We start from the raw sequence: 21,635 nt of genomic DNA on the forward strand, positions 1-21,635 counted from the left end.
GATAGCTGTCACACCTTAGCTAACTCTCACTACAATAAGGTGTCTGGGTTTTATTTTGTCTATCACGTAGTGAGATCAAAACTTTTTTTTAGCAATTCAAGCGTGATTTACGCTGTTCAAACTTGCCTTCCAACAAAATCCGTTGGAAATTAAGTATAAACAAATAGTGTCAATGCTCCAATGAAAATAATGCTTACATATTGACCTTGAATGCTCGTATGAATTAGGTTCTAGGCTATGTCCCGTATTCTCGATCTGACTTTTATTTTTATTACTGAATTTAGCGGTAAGTAAAATAACCTTAAAGTGCTCTTTAATTGCCTGATGAAAACTCCGATGGTGCGCTTTAAATGCTGTACCTTAGTTTGGTAGATAATTGGATAAAAATGTTTATAAAGAGACGGTGGCTATCAGTTTTAATATTCTAAACGGCAATCACTGAGGGCGGTTATAATTGATACCTATCGTACAGCCGTAGTAACAACTAAGTACTTGCTATATTTTCATTCAAGACTGCTATAGTTGCCATGAACCTTTCTTTTCTCCAAATAAATCAAAGTAAAAGCTTTTCTCTCCCAAATCTGGCCTTCAATGTTTGTTAGTTAGACCGCGTTTGGCAGATGGCCACAAATAAAAATACGCACCAGTGATTTGTCTAATTGCGCCTGATTGCAAACATCAATAGAGTCCCACTGTTTGTCTCGGATAGCAATCGTTATTAGATTTGATTCTTATGCATATTCCACTACTTTCAGTGGGATGACGACTGCAGAAATTGATTTGATAACTTGACTTCAATATTTTTTGCAGTAACTTCAAATTTGGCGCTAATGAGATCACTGTGGATGCTGCTACAAGTGTTTTTCTTTTTCTTCTTTCCGAGCTCCCTGTCCATGTATAAAGGAAAACACAAGAAAGGTAAAGGTAAGGTAAAGGTTAAACATTTAAGATTATAGACTGTTAGGTGTAGATTTAAGGCCGTATTTGATCTATTTCAGTTTGAAAATATGACATTTTTTTTCTGGTCAGCTTTCAAATACATCGCATTTGCATCGTGCAAAGTTATACAGTCATACGAAATCCCCGGCCAATCACTCGAGTGGCCAAGCTCCGTATTCAGTACTAGCGCGAGACAGCGTAAATTGTAAGATTGAGAATTTCCATTATATATAAATATAACAAAAACACCGTGATCGGATTTTGACCGAGTGACGATCCCTTTCAACTTTGATCAGCTCATCACCGCAATCAATTCAACAGAAAATCTAACTGGTGTGCTCGAGAAAGATGAAAGTTTCGAAATATTTGACTCAGCTTTAGCCACGCCTGTATTGGCCTCCCTAACTGGCTTAATTCAAATGTTTCGAGGAGTATCCCCGCTCCATTAACATGAGAGTCTCCCCCTGAAAGAAAACAATAGAAACATTATGTGTAGGGTTTGTCGTATCATACTGACACACCATAGAAATTGTTTTCAATTTTCTCTAAAGTGATTGAAATAAATAATAACGACGTTTCTTGAGGTCTTTCTGACCTGCCCCTGAAGGCAAATGACGGATATTTTGAACGGTACTACATCCTATCAAAGTCTACATCCCTCGCGATTTCATGATTTTAATTATGAGCAAACAACAGTGTTGTCTTGTTAAAAGCAGGTATCTATTGTAGCTATCTTCAGTTTACTTTGCTTTATTTCAAAACCTCTATTTTCAAGGAAATATTAGATCTTATGGTTATATTTATAGCATCGATTCCCCCTGGTTTTGTCTCGTACTTCAGCTTCAGTTGACCGTGGAATCTTCTATGCATTGCAGAAATTGCATTAAAAAAGTGTAGGATTGCTAATTTTCTCGCATTGGTGTTTTAGTTAAGATGATAAATTCGCTTTATGAATAGGTCTTCCTCTGCATCCGGCTAAATTGAATACGACAGATCTGTTCCGATACAAAAGCAGGCTAGCACGTAGCAATCAGTTTTCATCCCGAGAGAAAATTTTCCGCTCAAACTCAAAAATCGAGCTTGTCTTTCCCGTCGTCTTATACTTGAATATTTAGTGAATTCACAGTGCTTTTTTGCAGGATATTGATCAGAATATTTTCTGAGAAAAATAGCAACGTTTTAATTGGAGGAAATCCTATATAGCCCAAATTGTTTAAGTCATTGACGAAATACGTGAGTGATATCATTAGCCGATGATTAGCAACTCCGCCTTACAGACGACTTTCTTCCTGGTTTGTTGAATGAATTAATGAAAAGCCAGAGTCAACATTGGAAGCTCGGTTTTGACATTTCAGTCCTATCGAATGATCGGCGATGCGTCTAACAACAGGCCTGAGGGATGCTCAAGGACACACCACATTCTTTTTTGTCTGCGTTTTCTTTTTTACGATAGCTTTAGACGTGAAATGTGAAGGTAGGCATTCTCAGTGAAATTCTGTATCTTAAATGTTGAATATCTTTTTTTTGTTGTTTCAGTCAGTATATATAAGTGAAAAAAAAAAAAAAAACCAAGATCGTGACTTTGCTGATGAATGTTTTGTTCAAACGCTGCCTGTGTTCCACTTTCTGTTGAAAAGAGAGAGAAAAAACAAACATCCTTTTCGTGTCCTTTTAACTTGAATTAATATGCAAGTTAAGATATTTATCTTCCTCTCAATCTGAATCTGTTACCATTAGCTTAAGGCTGTTTGTTATATAGCGAGACTAAGTTCCTGTCTTCTTGAAAGAAAATGACACTAAGCGAGATGCAATTAATTTCGGTTCAGCACGGTGCCACTGTATATGCGATGAAAAGACCCTAAGGTTTCTGTTTTAGATCTTTTTATCAGTTATGAACACAATACAGGCGGTAAAGCTTGATCAAACGAAAACAAGAGGCGAAGAGAGCTGACGACAGCTCAAAGTTCTCTTTTTGTTTCAGTCAATTTTTACGCGCTTCCATCAAATTTGATTTTTTTTTTGTCTCAGCAATGCTTAGTCTCTCCTTACAAGACTTATATAATTGTCCGGATATGCTGTCAGAAGTTACATTAGCAATAATGTGTGGTAATCGATGGAAAGAAAGCTTGGCCGCAGTTTTGAGGAAAACAATTTATTTTTAAGTTAAGTTCTGTTAATTCAAGTTAAGTGTGTGCTCTACCGGAGGCATCAAAGCGAGTTAATAAGTGGATAGTAATATTTGCAATTTACTCATTTTCGCCAGAAGCTTGATTTATATGCTTTGAAGTTTGGAGCGTGGAAATACAAGAGCCAGCCTTTGTGTGCCTGTTATGTAAGGCGAACATTCTTTGGCAGTTTCTCTACCAAAGCGTACGTGCACCATGTTAGCGTTCATCGAGACGGAGTTACGACCGATCGGAAACGGTTAATGGCCGTTTTATTACCACGTTCTTATCGTCAACTGATCTTGCATTTTTGTTTCTATCCATTTAACTGTCCAGTGTAATATTCTAATGCGTGTTACCGAGTCTTACGTATACGATAGCGCCCAGTTACAATATTGAAAAATAGAATGTCCTTTAACAGTAGATAAGAGGAAGAACGATATTCAAGGATAAGTAGATTTCGACCCATACAAGATAGATTTTATTCACATCCAACAATGCGTCGAGTATGTAAAGTAAAAAAATTCGGAAAACGCCGCTTTCTTTAAAATCAGTTATTACCTTACGGGAGAGGGATTTTTATTATATCAATTCAACGTTATTTATAATAAACTCGGCTGGCGTGTTCCCTTTCAGCGGACATGCAGGGTAGGCCAGGACAGTAGGTCCTATTTTGGTTTTCCTAATTAATTCAATGGCATAATGCCTCTGTACGTAGGATTTTTGGATTACAGTAAAAACCTGCGTATAAGAACCTAAAACTTAAAAGGAGCTCGGTCACGGTTTGTGCATATTGAAAAGTTTAGCCTCAAGTTTTCAAATTTGTCGTTTGTAATCCGTGTCAATCTTCTCCATCCTCAACCATCCTTGTTCCTTTATGGTCTATCATTATCTCTTTGGTGTTTTTCTATATTATTAAACTGTTATTTTCAGGTTTCTTGCCATTTAAAGGTAATTTTGTATGTGGCCAAAATAACTCAAAATACCGTGACTTAGTTCCTTCAAGAACCTGTTAGGCTAAAGTTTCCCAGTTAAGCACCTTTCACATAACAACCATTCTATGATAAATTAATCTCAATACCGTGTTCTTGTTTTCAAAATGTAGAGTGTTTTTCAAATATAATACAGTAAATCACATGCAGTACAAAAAAAGGTATCAAAAACTAGCCAGAACACTGGCAGTGGTATAGGACCACAATACTGTACTGTGAATGATTCAATATAAAGACCACACCCATGAGTACAAGTTAAAAATAAATTAAGAGCCTGATTGAGAACCTAGGTAGCCTAATTTCAGAGTAAACACCATTTATATAAGAACCTATGGAGGCTAACTTGAAATAACCTAGGTTCTTATAAGCGGCTTTTTACTGTATACATCAGCTACTTACTCACAGTAACAAACGAAGCTTATTTCTGGATTTAAGAAAGAAACTGGGGCGCTAAAATATAGGTTCAGGGTGGGTTATTTTTGTTAGTCTCTTGGAGATATACATGTAAGACGAGCGAAGTTTTATTTCGTTACGGAAGGCGGATATAGATTAGCCCAATTGCATTAGTGAGAAAAGGAGCTACCCGCGATAGTGATGTCATTGTTTCCATATGCTGGAAAATTGGAGCGCGGTTTTAACGGATATACCAGAAAATAAAGAATTAAGGCCAGCCTATGAAGACATTGAATTATGTATGAAGATTGTGTTTTCAAAATTTAGTTTAACAAAGTGTTTCTCGGACAGTTTCTTCTGATCACTTTGGGATGTTCTACTGATCCAATCTCATTATTCAATGTAGGTAAATTGCTCAACCTCTAATGCTTTAAAACTTTGGACGAATTAGTATACCGCTGACATGAAAAAATAAACGATTGCGTGAGATGTCGAGGAAAAACTACAGAAACGTTTGCGTTGTTTCCTAAATAATTCATCCACGTCTTGTTACTTGATGCCTTTTTCTACCAATCCTCTACTAATGGTTATTGACAGGGGCGTTTTTTCTTCAGAAATTAAAAAAAATGGCTTTCGACTTAATTTGTCTTCGAAGCATTGATTGGTGGGGGAGAGCCAATTTGTAAATGTTCGCCAATCAGTTTCCTTCCTTTAAGAGTCAATACAAGGCAATAATCAGAGCGGAGATCGCTTGCAAGTATGACAAGAATTCATATTTAGTCAAAATCAGGTATGGAGGGACCCATGTTGAACCCGAAGGTTTCTCGACTGTTGTTGGAATTACTTTTACTCTGGTTATACATCTGCATCTCAGTAGCAGACAAGAAAGCAGGTATCCTTCAAATGTTAGCTGATTTTTCCTTTAAGAGGGCAATTACTAAGCCATCCTATTTTTGAAACTTTTTAATCATATTCTTTTGACGTTGCCGACAACAAGAACGCATACATGACCGCTGCATGAACCAAACGTTTTCTTCTTTTGCGCAGTCGAACTTCATGAGCTAAATTTCGAATTGTCAGGTTTTCAGTACAGAATATAGCCTTAAATTAAATCTTGGTTGATTCGAATTGTGACATTGATAAAGCAAAATTGCTGCGACAAATACATGGGGAATGTGAAGAAAAAATTAATCAATGGTGTTAGATATTTCATTAGACCTATAACGTGATCTATAAAGTGATCTATAACGCGATCTATAACGTGATGTATAACGTGATCGTGATCCCGAGTTCTACTACCTTCCGTTTTTGCGGCGAAAAAAAAAAAACGGAAAACACGATTGAAGAAAGCCGGAACGTAATTTTGACTGATATTGACTTGGTAACGTTCAACGTGTAATGGTATTATATGCCGGTGGATTTAATATGCAAAGAACCAAAACTGCCTAATTGATTTGCAAAGTGATTTTATGGAGCTCTTACAGTATACCTTACACATTATACCTTATCTTTGCTTTGCTGTTGTTTTTCTTTGTACAAACATTGTTATCAGTTAAAAAACTGTATTATTCACTAACTTTACTGTCAGCAATTAAGTTGTCTTGAAAGGAAAAACACTTTTACTAAAAAATAGAGACATATGATGTATGCCGCCCATTTGACCATGTATTTCTTAGGTGCAAAAGCAATTTTAGGGAACAAAAAGTTCACCTATTTTAGTTATTGTAGCCTTAAAGTCATAATCCTATGGTGGACAGATGGAGTACTCGCAACGTTAAATGCAATCCTCTTTTATCGTTTAAATTGGGATCTTTTTGTCTCAATATAAAACGCTGATGGGAGATTAATAGGTCGGTCTGGCCAGACAAATTTAATATATTAAATCTTCTCCCTTAATATATTTCACAGATCATCTTTGAGCAGCGCCAATTAGATGAAACATTAACACCCAGTTTTGGTATAGGATGCAGAAATAAGAACCATCATGTCAAATTCTATCTATAAAACGCAAATAATCTAAAAACATAAAATGTAATAAAGTGCATGCATGCAAAATGACGCTATTGTCAAGGGATTGTCACTACGATGAGCCAACCTCTCTCCCGTGCCACACTTCTTCAAGTGAGACTTAATAAAAATTTATCGGCTGTCCTTGAGATAAGATTTTATGACAAAAATATTAGAATTGTTTAACGATGACTACCAAGGGTACATTCTCTCTCTTTAGAGAGAGATTACTATATAGCTTGAGAATCAATACTCGTGTACTTTACCATCTCCGACAATTCTTTTAGAATGAAGCATCCGGATATTACGTAGGTGACAATGGCTTGGCGATTATTTTGACACTTTTTACGCCTGTCATTTTTTAAAATATCAAATATCCAAGAAATTTTTGACTTCTCTTTTCTTTAAAATAATCATTGCAAAATGGAGAGGCCGATAAAGAGCGTGTCTTGGTCAATTCTATTTCTAAGATAAAGAATTCTTTTAATGATATTTCTAAAAGTAATTCGAGGTTAAAACAAACTGATACCGCAAGAAAATTGCGCCTCTAAAAGTCCCTTTTGTTTAGCTTAGAACCTCGATTTTATGTTTTGCCTCCTTTAAATCACGAGTTGTTGACCGGAAGCCATCAATGTCATTTCTAAAAGACCATTTCTAAAAGTCACACGAGTCATACTGACAATCTGCTAGAACTGATTGACAACGTTTAGCTTAATGCTCTCTTATTTGGTTGAACACTTTATGTTACTACTTGTCGAGCTAGCTCTAGCAACTGTAGGCAATTCTTAATGCACATAATATATGTGACCTATGAGAGAGCAATAACCACGTAATAAACATCAGCTACTGAGTGAGCTAATAACTAAACGAATCTCGATGGGACAAAAAAAAATTCTTGTGGTTCCATTTACCTGCGATTTTGAGTGCTTACGATTATTCACGGCGAGTAATTTAGTTTACAATTGATCTGCATTTTAAGTTCTGAAAAATGTGGCTTTCACATAAGCAAATACAATAGAAGTAAATTACTATCTATATATGGGTTATTTACCAAGTATGAGGTCAAGATGGCTGGATTTTGGCCAAGACCGTATTTGCGTGTTTACCGAGACGAAGGCAAGGTCCTATAATCACGCAAAAAGAAAAAAAAAAGACAGGACAAGACCAATATCCTGCCATCTCGACCGAACAAGCTTGGTCAATTTGTTTTTCACAATAACAAAATGTCAAATTGTCCGCTCTCGCTCTTTACGTCAACATCGCATAAATTATAAATTCACGAGTCTGTCCGCTTATTGACAGTGAAAATTAGCCAATGAGAGCGCGAGAATTTTTGCAGTTGTTGTAAAAAAGGAATTATTATAAGGCTTAGGGAACACTATTTGTGGCGGGAAACAGCGGCTAAACCCGAGCGGGCCAAGAAAGGCTTATGATTCTTTGCATTGTGTGCAGCGTAAAAGATACTGTATCCCGTTTGGAAAGACATCGCTGATTACAGGTTTGTTTATGAGTTTGTAATAATCTATTTGTGGCGGGAAACAGCGGCTAAACCCGAGCGGGCCAAGAAAGGCTTATAATTCTTTGCACTGTGTGCAGCGTAAAAGATACTGTATCCCGTTTGGAAAGACATCGCTGATTACAGGTTTGTTTATGAGTTTGTAATAATCTCATGCTACACCTAAATGAGCTAGAAGTTGTCGATATTAAATCAAAAGGTGTTCAGTTCTCCCTCGGAAATCTCTGGCAACCTTTGTTAATTAGAAAATGTTCGATCAGAAACTGAGTTTGTATGGCCTTCGGGAAACATTCAGAGAAACTTCGGAAGTCGTCATAAAATGCATGGTAAGAACAGAATAAATCCTAAAAGCTCCTCCAATTTCTCAGAATAGTTAAAGGTTGTTCAGAAGGCAAAAATTTTCCTAGCAGAAAAAAGTTGCTCAAAGTGAAAAAAGTTAATCAGAACTTGAAGTTGCCTAGAAGTTGTCGAGGGAGCTAAGGAAAGCCTTCGCCCCATTTTGCATGTAGCCAATCACAGCGCAGGATTTGTTGAGTTTTTTATCTTACCCAATCGTGGGATTAGCCATGTAATAGAAAGATAATTACAACATTAATCAAAACTATAACAAAATTCTCGAACGTGATTGGCTATCAGCAGCCCGATTTGAGCATTAATTGGACAGTGTACGCGTCATGCTTGTAAATGGACAGTACGCGTCATTTTGCGCGCGCTGTTGCAGTGCACTTTGTTGAGTAAACTGCTGTGTTTTTCAGCATTCATAACGACGTTTAATCGTTCAGCGCTCAATCGATGGTTTCTTCGTTTCTCGAATTTTGTCATAGTTTTGAGTAATTGGTAACAGGACATCGTGTCCTCCAATTCAGTCTGTAATCATACTCGTGATTAACAAATCGGACTCCCGCTTCGCGGTCGTCCTATTTTGTTAATTACTCGTATGATTACAGACCGAATTGGACTCCACTCAGTCCTATTACCATTATTAATCGTATCTATAACAAAATTCTCGATCATGCGCGCCTATTTGTCACGTAATCGGCGCGCGATCACATGGGCGTCCAAATACAGGTATCCAATTTGAACTTTTTGAAACTGGATACTCACGTGATTTTCACGTCAATTGCGCGCGCTTTAATGGCTTCCTTCGCAATGTTTCCTACAGTTTTTAAAACTTATGAAAAGCGCTACAGACGTTTTCGCTCAAAAGAACTTCCCAAAAGACATTTTTAATTCCGAAATTTGTTATAGATACAATTAATTAGTAATCGGACCTCGTGTCGTACAATTCAGGGAGTAATCGCGCTCATATTTTCAAATCGGCCTCGCGTTTTGCGCTCGTCTGATTTTGAAATCACTCGCGCGATTACTCCCTGAATTGTACTCCACTCGGTCCAATTACTATTACTAAAAAGTAAAACCGCGCGATCTAAATCGATATCGCGCGCGTGTAACTAGAACTTAGTAAACGCTAGAGTTGCTATCGGCAGCGTCTCGACCAACTCTTACGCTTCTCTGGTAATCTTCGAATTCTCGCGTGTATCATAACACGACAGACGCGCACTAAGCATGAACCTGTTAACTAAATTGAATGAGTTATCAGTGTCATTCAATGTTTTTTTAGGAGAGTGGGGAGAGTGGGGAGCTTGTGCAGTCACGTGTGGAACTGGTCAGAGATCACGTGAGGGATGTACAAAGAAACTTAGACCCGGGCACAAATGTCCGCACGGACATGTGACAACACAGACCGAAATGTGCAGCACAACGTCTTGTAGTCCATCTGCTTACAGCTCTCAAGGTAATCTGATTTTTGAACAGCCTCAAATAGAGGTTTTTCACGGCAGCCATGTTGCATGGTAGGAACAATGAAAATGTTTTGCATTAGAAAGAACATTTTTTTTCCCACAGGAAAAAGAATCTATTGTTCGTGCCATGCACCATCCTGCCGTGCAAAACCTCTATAGCAAGATAAAGGCTACAATTGCTGTATTTCTCTTCGAGGACGTATCTACCGAGAAAATTCAAGTGTGGCTCTTGGGATATTCCACGGTATGCCACTCGAAAGTGTTGTATAACTAGTATGTTCATTCTAAGAAAAAAAGACATAAGTTTGCCAGACGTGATCATACTACTGAGAAGGTAACTACCACAACGTAACCAAACACAGGATGAAAAAGTAGTTTTAATTTCTGTCCTTTTAATTTTATATTTTAGCACAATCGACACAGAAAAAACATCGAGTTAACATTTTGAAGGACAAAAGTGGTTCTTTATTTCTTCTTTTATCATTATTTTTTTAGCGCAATCATCACCAGGAGTGAAGACATCATCAATCATTACGTTACTGTCGTCGTCAGCACCATTTTCGTCAGTACAGATTCTGACATCGTCTTCGCCAAGAAAGACGTCGTCTTTTGTATTTGCGTCATCGGCGCGAATGATGACGTTAAGCTCTGAATCTGTGGTCGTGATGCCGTCAACCCAATTTAATCAAGTTTCACTGAAAAGAACCGCCACATCAGCACAGATCTCTCGTTTTACAGGTCAGTGATCTGTGATCATGATAATTGCTGGACTAACAGTCTCCTCCAATCTCCTATATCGGACCTATTTACTGGCGTTAAAAGAGCCACGTCACGGGTTGCGCATCTTGAAAAGTTTAGCCTAAAGTTTTCAAGTTCGTGGTTTGTTATCCGAGTCAATCTTCTCCATCCTTAACCATCGTAGTTCCTTTATGGTTTATTTTTATCTCTTTGGTTTTTTGATATCTAAGTTAACTATTATTTTCAGGTTTCCTTCAATTTCAAGGTAATTTTCTAGGTGGCCAAAACAACTCAAAATTCTGTGAATGAGCTCCTTTGACCTAGGTCACGCCAATTGCAAGAAAGAAATATCTAAATTCCAATTTATTAAATACTGAACGATGGATAAATTTATTAATTCAGCTTTAAGGAACTTGGAACGGCGAGATTTTAACTTCCAGTTAATTATAGGCACGCAGTTCCTAATTTTCAATAGACATGAAACTCGAAATAAGATGGTTGTCATGGCTATACCATGTAATGCGAAGCTCGTAATGAAGTATACCATGTAATGTGAAGCCGGTGTGACCAGTGTGACCGCGCCATCTTTATGCTCCAAAAATTCTTAACATGATACCATTACCGCATTACAAAGCGAGAAAGCATTTTATGAGGGATAGCAGCGAAGCCTTTTCAAAAAATCTTCAATTCGACTAAGGTAGGTCTTGAAATACCTCGATTACAGCTAAGCAGAGGAACCATTTCTACAGAATGCGACAGTGTACTTTCGTATCGGAACCGCAATAGCCGCCAACGGAAAGGAACGAATATGCCCTGCTCTCCATATCGCTTATAAGACGGGCTGTTCAGTTACGCCCAAAATAGATCAATTGATCAAGAGTTGTTGATTTCACCTCTCTTTTTCCGTGCCAGGAGTGTCACGCATTATAATTACAGCGCGTGAATAATTCACTAGAATAGAACTCTGGAAATTGCATTCTTATCACATTCAGGAAATGAGTACTGGTCTAATAGGAAAATATTCAGCACATAATTAGCCTTTGCTCGAATTGCTCGCGAAAATAAAATGAGTGCTCCCTTGCTCGTGCTCGCAAATTTTTTTAACTGCCCGCATGTTCGGATTCTAGAGTCTGGTAGCTTTTAGCTTCTTCTCGTGGTGTGGTTAGAAAGATTTAAATCTCCTTGATCTATTGAGCGTCCATCCACTGACTAACGTAAAGCTACATCAAACGAGGCATAATTGGCTGTAAGCTGATGGGGCTGATCGAACCGCGACAAGATCTTAAAATGTTGGCTAGCTTTGCGCCTATTTTCCTGTTTTGGAACTGTTCGCTAGATTACTTGGTTATTTTCGCTGCTCGCAAAACAAAGTTGGTCACTGCTTGTGTTCGCAAAAATAAACGCGCTGCGCGCATGAGGTTCGGCCCCCGGCCGAACCCCATGCGACTCGTTTTTTTTATCTATATTTGTGTTGGACTCCATTAATGCTTTTTCGTACAATCTTCTATTTTCCCTTTGGAAGCGAGTTAGGGGTGAAAAGACCTTTTAAGAAAGGACATCAAACCTGACTGACCGCAAAAATACCCATCTAGCGGCAGCCATGGCTTTTTACATTTGAGATGCCTATTGGATACAAGTTAATAAACACAGCTTAAATGAAAACAGACATAAAAGGAGGGGTAAATTATGCGATAAGCCTGGTTTTAAGTCCTTTGTTAAAACTTCTTTTAACCCATAAGTTGATTCAACCAAAAAACAAAAAGAAGATTGTAAAAGATAAATGGAGTCCAACACAAACATAACAAAACAGAGTCCCCATGCGGGTGCTAAACACCATGCCCTTCCGAACCGAAACTCGGATATGTAACCACAGTCATACAAGGGGGACTCCATCAATGATGTAGCAAATTTAACGGTACCTACATGCACATGACATGTGGTTTTTATTGACAGCCTCATCTTGATTTGGAAAATGTATTACAAAAAAGATGAAAGAAAATTCAAAAGTTATCGCACATTTTCCAATTCGAGAAGTCACCCTGTAGCCCAGTAGTTACATTTCCGAGGCTCGGTTTCGAAGGCGTTCAGACCCCGCAGGAGGACTCCTCAGTGTTTTCTTAAATTTGTGCTAGACTCCATTTTTCTCCGTTTAATCTTGTGTGTTTTATTTTCAACAAGGTTAGGGATGAAAAGACCTGTTAAGGAAGGACATAAACCGGCTGACCGTAAAACATATCCAACTTATTATATATCTTTTCATTAAAGCTTTCTTTATTAGCTTGTATCCAATAGGCGAGAAACAGCAAAAAAGGAATCTTGAAGGCAAAATTATTTTTTTCCCTGGGAAAGATTTAATAAGGGATTTTAAAAAGACTCTATAACTTAAGCAAGGTCTTTGATTCTTTAATTGCACATTTTGCAAAGAAAACTAGGGCTGTCAATAGAAACTACATTATATGTGCAGATACGTACCGTTAAATTTGCTACCCAATTCACGGAGTTCCCCTGTAGCGCAGTGGCTACATTTCCGAGCTTCCCTTCGGAAGGGCATGGCGTTCAGCCACCGCAAGGGAACTCCTAAGATTTTTTTTCATATTTCTGCTGGACTCCATTTATTTCTTTTTGCCCAATCTTCTTTTTGTTTCCCTTTTCAGGAAGTTAGGAGTCAAAAGACGTTATAAAATATGACATCAAACTTGGCTGACGATAAAATATATCCATCTTGTTATGTCTTTTTTGATTTAAACTGTCTTTATTAGCTTGTATCCAATAAACGAAGACCTGCAAAAGAACGGATCTTGATGGAAATTTGTGTTTTTCGGCCTGGGAAAGATTTAATAAGGGATTTTAAAAAGACTCTATAACTTAAGCAAGGTCTTTGATTTTTTTAATTGCACATTTTGGAAAGAAAGATAGGGCTGTCAATAGAAACTACATTTTCTGTGCATATAGGTACCGTTAAATTTGCTACCCAATTCACGGAGTCCCCCTGTAGCACAGTGGCTATATTTCCGAGCTTCGGTTCGGAAGGGCATGGCGTTCAGCCCCCGCAGGGGGACTCCTCAGTTTTTTTTTTCATATTTGTACTGGACTCCATTTATTTCTTTTTCGTCCAATCTTCTTTTTGTTTCCCTTTTCAGGAAGTTAGGAGTCAAAAGACCTTATAAAATATGACATCAAACTTGGCTGACGATAAAATATATCCATCTTGTTACGTCTTTTTTGATTTAAACTCTCTTTATTAGCTTGTATCCAATAAACGAAGACCTGCAAAAGAACGGATCTTGATGGAAATGTTTTATTTTTGCCTGCGAAAGATTTAATAAGGGATTTTAAAAAGACTCTATAACTTAACCAAGGACTTTCATTTTTTGAACTAAACGCTTTTCAAAGAAAGATAGGGCTGTCAATAGAAACTACATTTTCCGTGCATATAGGTACCGTTAAATTTGCTACCCAATTCACGGAGTCCCCCTGTAGCACAGTGGCTACATTTCCGAGCTTCGGTTCGGAAGGGCATGGCGTTCAGCCCCCGTAGGGGGACTCCTCAGTTTTTTTTCATATTTGTGCTGGACTCCATTTATTTCTTTTTCGTCCAATCTTCTGTTTCTTTCCCTTTTGTCAAAATTATGAGTCAAAAGACCTTATAAAATATGACATCAAACTTGGCTGACGATAAAATATATCCATCTTGATATGTCTTTTTTGATTTAAACTCTCTTTATTAGCTTGTATCCAATAAACGAAGACCTGCAAAAGAACGGATCTTGATGGAAATGTTTTGTTTTTGCCTGAGAAAGATTTAATAAGGGATTTTAAAAAGACTCTATAACTTAACCAATGACTTTCATTTTTTGAACTAAACATTTTGCAAAGAAAGATAGGACTGTCAATAGAAACTACATTTTCCGTGCATATAGGTACCGTTAAATTTGCTACCCAATTCACGGAGTTCCCCTGTAGCACAGTGGCTACATTTCCGAGCTTCGGTTTGGAAGGGCATGGCGTTCAGCCCCCGCAGGGGGACTCCTCAGTTTTTTTTTCATATTTGTGCTGGACTCCATTTATTTCTTTTTCGTCCAATCTTCTGTTTCTTTCCCTGTTGACCAAGTTATGAGTCAAAAGACCTATTAAAACTGAATATGACATCAAACTTAGCTGAATATAAAATATATCCATCTTGTTATGTCTTTTTTGATTTAAACTCCCTTTATTAGGTTGTATCTAATAAACGAAGACCTGCACAAGAACGGATCTTGATGGATATTTTTTATTTTTGCCTGGGAAGATTTAATAAGGGATTTTAAAAAGACTCTATAACTTAACCAAGGACTTTCATTTTTTTAACTAAAAATTTTGGAAAGAAAGATAGGGCTGTCAATAGAAACTACATTTTCTGTGCATATAGGTAACGTTAAATTTGCTACCCAATTCACGGAGTCCCCCTGTAGCACAGTGGCTACATTTCCGAGCTTCGGTTCGGAAGGGCATGGCGTTCAGCCCCCGTAGGGGGACTCCTCAGTTTTTTTTTTCATATTTGTGCTGGACTCCATTTATTTCTTTTTCGTCCAATCTTCTGTTTGTTTCCCTTTTGACCAAGTTATGAGTCAAAAGACCTTTTAAAATATGACATCAAAACTTAACCAAGGATTTTCATTTTCTGAACTAAACATTTTGGAAAGAAAGATAGGGCTGTCAATAGAAACTACATTTTATGTGCATATAGGTACCGTTAAATTTGCTACCCAATTCACGGAGTCCCCCTGTAGCACAGTGGCTACATTTCCGAGCTTCGGTTCGGAAGGGCATGGCGTTCAGCCCCCGTAGGGGGACTCCTCAGTTTTTTTTCATATTTGTGCTGGACTCCATTTATTTCTTTTTGTCCAATGTTCTTTTTGTTTCGCTTTTGAGCAAGTTAGGAGTGAGAATATCGTATAAAATATGACATCAAACTTGGCTGACGATAACAAATATCCATCTTGTTATGTCTTTTTTTATTGAAACTCTCTCTATTAGCTTGTACCCAATAAACGAAGAGCTGCGAAAGAGCGGATTTTGTCGGAGATTTTTTTGTTTTTTTTTGTGTTTGGGAAAGATTTAATAAGGGATTTTAAAAGACTCTGTCACTTAAGCAAGGTTTTTGATTTTTTGAATCGGCCATTTTTAAAAGAAAGATAGGGCTGTCAATAGAAACTACATTTTATGTACATATAGGAGAATCTTTGTTTACAATATTTGCCTCATTACGATAAGCGACACAGTTTCTGATGGAGCTACAAAGACATTAATACTGAATATTGAAAGGGCACAGCACGATTAACTGTCCCAGGGAATTTGAGCGCGATGTTTTGAATACTTTTTGTGCGACGAGGGTTTAAAAGCTCAAAATTTTACAAAGAATGTATTAGCTCATTAGCGCCTTTGCCACACAGAAATTTTGATGTTTTTGAAAGCCAATTTCTCCTCGAATATTACACCCAAAGAGCCTAAAATTTCACCACTTACTAAGTTTCACAAGTTCTTTAAGTTTTTTTTTAGTAAAATCGGGTCTAGCATGATGCCTTCTATGCGCAAAGGCGTAAGTTAATGAGGAAAAATGTAAACAATGACGTCAGCAAAGATTCGCCTATAGGTAGCGTTAAATTTGCTACCTAATTTACGGAGTCCCTTTGTAGCACAGTGGCTACATTTCCGAGCTTCGGTTCGGAAGGGCATTGCGGTTCGCCCCCGTAGGGGGACTCCTCAATTTTTTTTTTTTTTAAATTTGTGCTGGACTCCATTTTCTTCCGTACAATCTTGTGTGTTTTAATAAACCTGGCTGACCGTAGAATATATCCAACTTATTATGTGTTTTTTTTAATTTAAGCTCTTGTGATAAGCTTGTATCCAATAGGGAAAAAAACAGCAAAAGAGCTGATCTCGAAGGAAATGCTATTTTTTTACGGCATGAGCACAACGTTCTTTATCACTGACCCTGACGTCATCCTGAACGAAAATGAAGTTATCTTTGGAAGTTGCTCCACAGCTACCTACCAAGTAATCGCACTGACGTCATGTGTAGTCAAGCTCTTCGTCGTTAATTTGAATGTCACCTGGCAAGTCTAAACAAGCCCTGTGCAAATCAACAGCTACCTTAAGATTGCTCGGTAGCATGAATGACGTCACTAGTAAATGTAGCCGTGGTAATTATTCCATCGATATTTCTCAGCTGTCTCCTTTCATACATTTAACTAGTCTGACTAGCAACATGTAATTATCATCAGTTGTTAATGACACAATCGCTATTAATTTTTATATCTAGCCCGGGAATTAAAGTGATTTCTTAGTGTTGCATTGCACATCTCTACTGCGCATGATTTTCGTTTCATTAGCGCGCGCACATGGGCGCGCGCGTACAAAACGTAAGAGATTCCCCTCCAACTAAGCTCGATAGCGAGATAAATGCTCCTTTTCTCTTAAACGAGCATGATGACCCCCACCTTTTATTTGATAATTTCAACGAGAACAATATCCTTAATAACTGAGAAAAAAATTAGCAGAAATCTATGGCTACTTTTATGGCAAATGAAATAAATACTAAAGAGGGAGACATAACGGGTCCAACAGCGCATGTCCAAATTATGTTTCCTTTAAAGGATAAAAATGCAGGGTATTTGAAGACATTTTTCCTGGACGTAGATAAATAAACAATCAAAGAAAGTCAAACTCTCTATGATATAACACGCTGCATTGAAAAATAATCGAGCTTAATTGTTGTGCATGGAGATTACCAAAAGTCACCCAAATAACCGTTTTTGTCAGCATTGTGGCGTGAAATCAAGCACGGTGATCCCCTCTTTTTACTACGTTTTAATATCTCATTGTCCTGTAACAACAGCATACCAAGTTTCATCGGAAATCTATGGCGGTTTCTTTTACTAGGGAATCACCTTAATTATGCTACTGAAGAGATAATAAAACGCCGAGCTAGCATATTGCAAGATGAAAGTGATTTTTTATTTCCATTTTCTTTTCCTTTTTCTTTTATTTTAGCTGAATCATCACCAGGAGTTAAGACATCGAGTACCATGACATTATCAATGATTACGTCATTGTCGTCATCAGCACGAAATCTATCATCAAAAGTGATTCTGACGTCCTCTTCAACAAGAGAGACGTCATCTTTTGTGCTTACTTCATCGGCGCCAATTATTACATCAAGTATTGAATCAGTAGTTGTAATACCATCGACCCAGTTTAATCAAGTTTCACTAAAATCTACTACCACCTCATCGCCATCATCCAGTGTTACAGGTAAAAAGTGAGCTTCGACAGTGTGTGGGTTAGCATTCTCCTAAAATCAAACCGCTTACTTGCAAGTGATAATTGTTTTTCCAGGCCATCAGAGATAATTACTTCAGAAACTTTTTTCACCTGACATTCCCTTCGCAGTTCTCGTAATTCCGCCCTGACCCTGTCCGATGTTGCTTATTGCAGTTTAGTTTATGGAAACCAACATCACGAACTGCATGGTAGAAGAGGAATCATCTGTCCCAACTGATCCCTCTTGTGGCAATTCCAAAAAGGTCGATCTAGAGTACATTCTGATCAAGAAAGCTTCTTTGTAATGCTAATGATTGTAGCTAGTTTGACGGAAATTTAGTTGGAATTCTATTTAATTAATTTGGGTGTTCGCCCTCATTTTTATCCTCAGAGGTGATATATAGCTGTGAAGTCCAAGGCTGAAATGACTATCAGTTCAAAAAAAAATAATCTGAACAGCTGAACCACTGGCTGAAGATCTCGCGCGCGTTGCCGTTAAAAACACAAATCATCTTGAATTTTCCCTAGAAGAAATATCTAAAGGTGTAGGAACGCCTCATTGGCACTTCCCCGACAGAAAAAGAAGGCCAGCTGTCTTGTTGGACCTAAATGTAACGAAATGTATAGTTATGTGGTAGCTTGTAAAGAAATGACTACTCCCCTGCAAATTATCACTTGCAATAATTATTGACAATTTAAGCTGATCGTGCCAGTGGTTTGTGCTTTTTGTTTTCATGGCCTTGTATCCAGTATTACTATATGGTTTGAAATGTCTTTATTATTTGTTTTCAAAAGTTAGCATTTTAATTTCTAAGTTTTAGTATGGTGATTTCCAAATAAAAGATCATACGAGATCAAGTATCATGGCACCATCACTGACTATGCTTCTCCGTCTTCGATTCTACAGTAGAAACGTCTTCTTCACTAGCTCTGACGTCATCTTCGCCTATAATGACGTCATCTGTGCCATCTTCTCTATTGCATGCCAAGTATTCGTCCTCTCTACCATCGTCGTCAACGGTAACGATGACGTCAAGCTCTTCATGTATGATTCTTATGTCACCAACCAAGTCTAGTCAAGTGCTATTGAAATCAACAGCTTCCTCAAGATCGCCCAGTAGCAGGAATGACACTAATAAAGGTAAACTGCTGCAATTATGTAATAAATATTTCTGAGTTCTCCCTCCCTATATGTTATCGATGCAACTACAAACATGCGACCTGTGAACGTTTGGTGTTGTTTAACATACTGTTAACAAATCCTGGAATCTTATTGGTAATAATAGCAATAGTAATTGGACCATGTGGAGTATCTAATTCAGTGAGTAATCGCGCGAGTAATTTGAAAATCGGAGGAGCGCGCAGCTCGAGGCTGATTTAAAAACACGGGCAAGATTAATTTCTTACGACACAAGGTCCAATTGCTAATAATCATATCCGTCAATAACAAAGTTCGAGAATAAGAAGTCTTTAAGAAATTATTTCGAGCGAGAAGTCAATAGTATTTCCAAAAGTTTACAAAACTGCAGGGAAACATTAAGAAGGAAGCCAATTAAGCGCACTTAATTGACGGGCGAATGGCTGTAATGTCCAATTATAGGTATCCAATTGGACACTCACATGATCGAACGACAATCACGTGACAAATATTATCGGAGAACCAATCACAATCGAGAATTTTGTTTAACATACAATTATATAATTATGTAACTGTAATTAGGCTCAGTCATGTAACATTCAGCTAAATTAATGCATGTATAGTACCCTTCGATTCTAATGTTCTTTTCAAACTATCATCTTACGTTCTACCTATAAACAATCTGAAAAATCCATCAATTTTGGTCTGTTGGTTTTCCTAGATGAGCCTTGCAGTCGACAAGCGTATTTCAACAACGCAGAGGAAAACTGGATTCTGAAAAATCACGCGATAAAAGATACCTGGACTTCTAGCGAGATCACATGTGCAATGCTGTGTTTGAGAGATAAAAACTGTCAATCAATTAACTTTAAATCTATAGCGAAGAACTCTAGGCAGGCTAAACATACCAACACAATAAAGGACCCTAACTGCCAACTCAACTCGGCCAAGCACTTGGCGCATCCAAGAGACTTTTTCCCAAAGAAGGGATACCGCTATTACTACCTTATATGACGACAAAAGGATACGTCGATTATCTTGCATGACAAGGAAACAATACCGTAGTATTATCTCTTATGACAAGGACAGGCTACTGCTAAAATTAATAAACAAGCTAACGCAACAAGGAAGCTGATACCGCTGATGTTAGCGTACACGACAGGAAAAGGCAATACCGCTGTTGTTACCTTGCACAACAAGGTAAGCTGATACCGCTATTATTGCCTTACATGATATGGGAAGGATACGGCCACTAGTATTACGATCCACTTTTTAAGACGGTTATACCGCCAAGCAAGCTGTGACGTCCCACATGTGACAAAACGGCGGGTCAGAGCCAAGTGGAGTTACCTCTTACAAGTTTAGGCCAACAAACGTTTTTCCCACCAAAATACGTAGAACTAGCTACAAGAAACGTAGTATCAATGCTATCGTCAATCGAGAGTAGTTTACATTTGATTCGAGAGCTGGGCAGGATCATGGTGTCACTTTCGTCGAAACTTAGAACTTGGAAAGAAAAGATGTCAAAATGAAGATGTGTCCTTGCGTTGTAAGCCATACCAGTCGGAAGGACGATTAAGTGTCCGTCTATTGGTTAATCAGAGGACTTAGTGGCCTGGTCACGAAAAAGATAGGTGGGGTGCATTGGGGGAATCAGAAATTATATCCATGGAAGAACATTCCACTACAATTATGAACTTTTTACTGATGAATCGCTAGCAATCAAGGCCAGGTAACTAAGAACACAACTGTAAAATGGCCTATTCACTGTTAGCATACAGAAAAAGAACGGGCATATTTTAAGCGGGAGGGAGAGGGGAATAGACTATCTAGAATCTTAGGGACGCAATGCGTGCAGAGAGCTATAGTAACAAGACTTATGGGATGTACACAGTTGCTATTATCGGGTGGTCAAAATTCGTGATCTAAATTTTTTTTTTCCAAATCCATCATAACAGCATAAACACTTCACGACCTTTTGTTACTAGTCGTACTATTGTACTTGTTCACATCTTGTCAATTCTTGTTGTTTTGAGCACATAGCTAAAGCTAATTTTCCCGAGAGCAAGGCCCCTTTTAAAATGGGTAACAGCAACGCATGCGGGACAAATTACGACCAAATGACTTAGGAATTTCTCAACTGTCGATTGAGGCTGTAGTTTTTTGCGCTAATTGTAACGCTGCAGGCACGATATTGGAATGGTTTTTTGAAAGGAATGACACTAAGAAAAGAAAGATCTTTTTCCACTCTAATTTATTTACAGAAAACATTACAAGTTTAAAATTACAGTTACAAACATGCCGCGGTATTGTAGAAGCAATTTTATAATAGTTAGATAGATCGCTACTCGTTAAATTATTAATTACAATAAATTTAGTAAAGTATTCAAATTTAAGCTTAAAACGTTACGTTCGACATGAAAGAAAGCTTACTTATACAACTAAATTGCTGTATAATTAAAATGTTATGTAGCAAATTTTGAGATATACAAATTTCTCTCCTTTGTTGATGCTGTCTGGCTTTGAACATACAATCTTCGTCTTGAACTAACCTCGTACTCCAGGGCGCAACTTCGTTTCCTTTCCCAGGGCGCGTTTTCCACCCTTCACAAGGAAAAAGCACCGCGGGGACGAGGTTGGTCT

The 21,635-nt window shown here is 37.8% G+C and overlaps 1 protein-coding gene across 1 annotated transcript; it reads left to right on the forward strand.

The window, feature by feature from the left end:
* Positions 1-5,273: 5,273 nt before the first annotated feature.
* Positions 5,274-21,585, forward strand: LOC110048641 (uncharacterized). Its single transcript, XM_020754416.2, has 6 exons — positions 5,274-5,381; positions 9,634-9,807; positions 10,310-10,552; positions 17,585-17,845; positions 18,747-18,995; positions 19,714-21,585. The coding sequence occupies exons 1-6, from the start codon at positions 5,282-5,284 to the stop codon at positions 20,004-20,006; spliced, it is 1,320 nt and encodes a 439-aa protein (XP_020610075.2). The 5' UTR covers positions 5,274-5,281; the 3' UTR covers positions 20,007-21,585.
* The last annotated feature ends 50 nt before the right edge of the window (positions 21,586-21,635 follow it).

This window comes from Orbicella faveolata, unplaced genomic scaffold (genome assembly GCF_042242905.1).
Source record: "Orbicella faveolata isolate gen_17 unplaced genomic scaffold, um_ofav_v1 contig_1, whole genome shotgun sequence".
NCBI lineage: Eukaryota > Metazoa > Cnidaria > Anthozoa > Scleractinia > Merulinidae > Orbicella > Orbicella faveolata.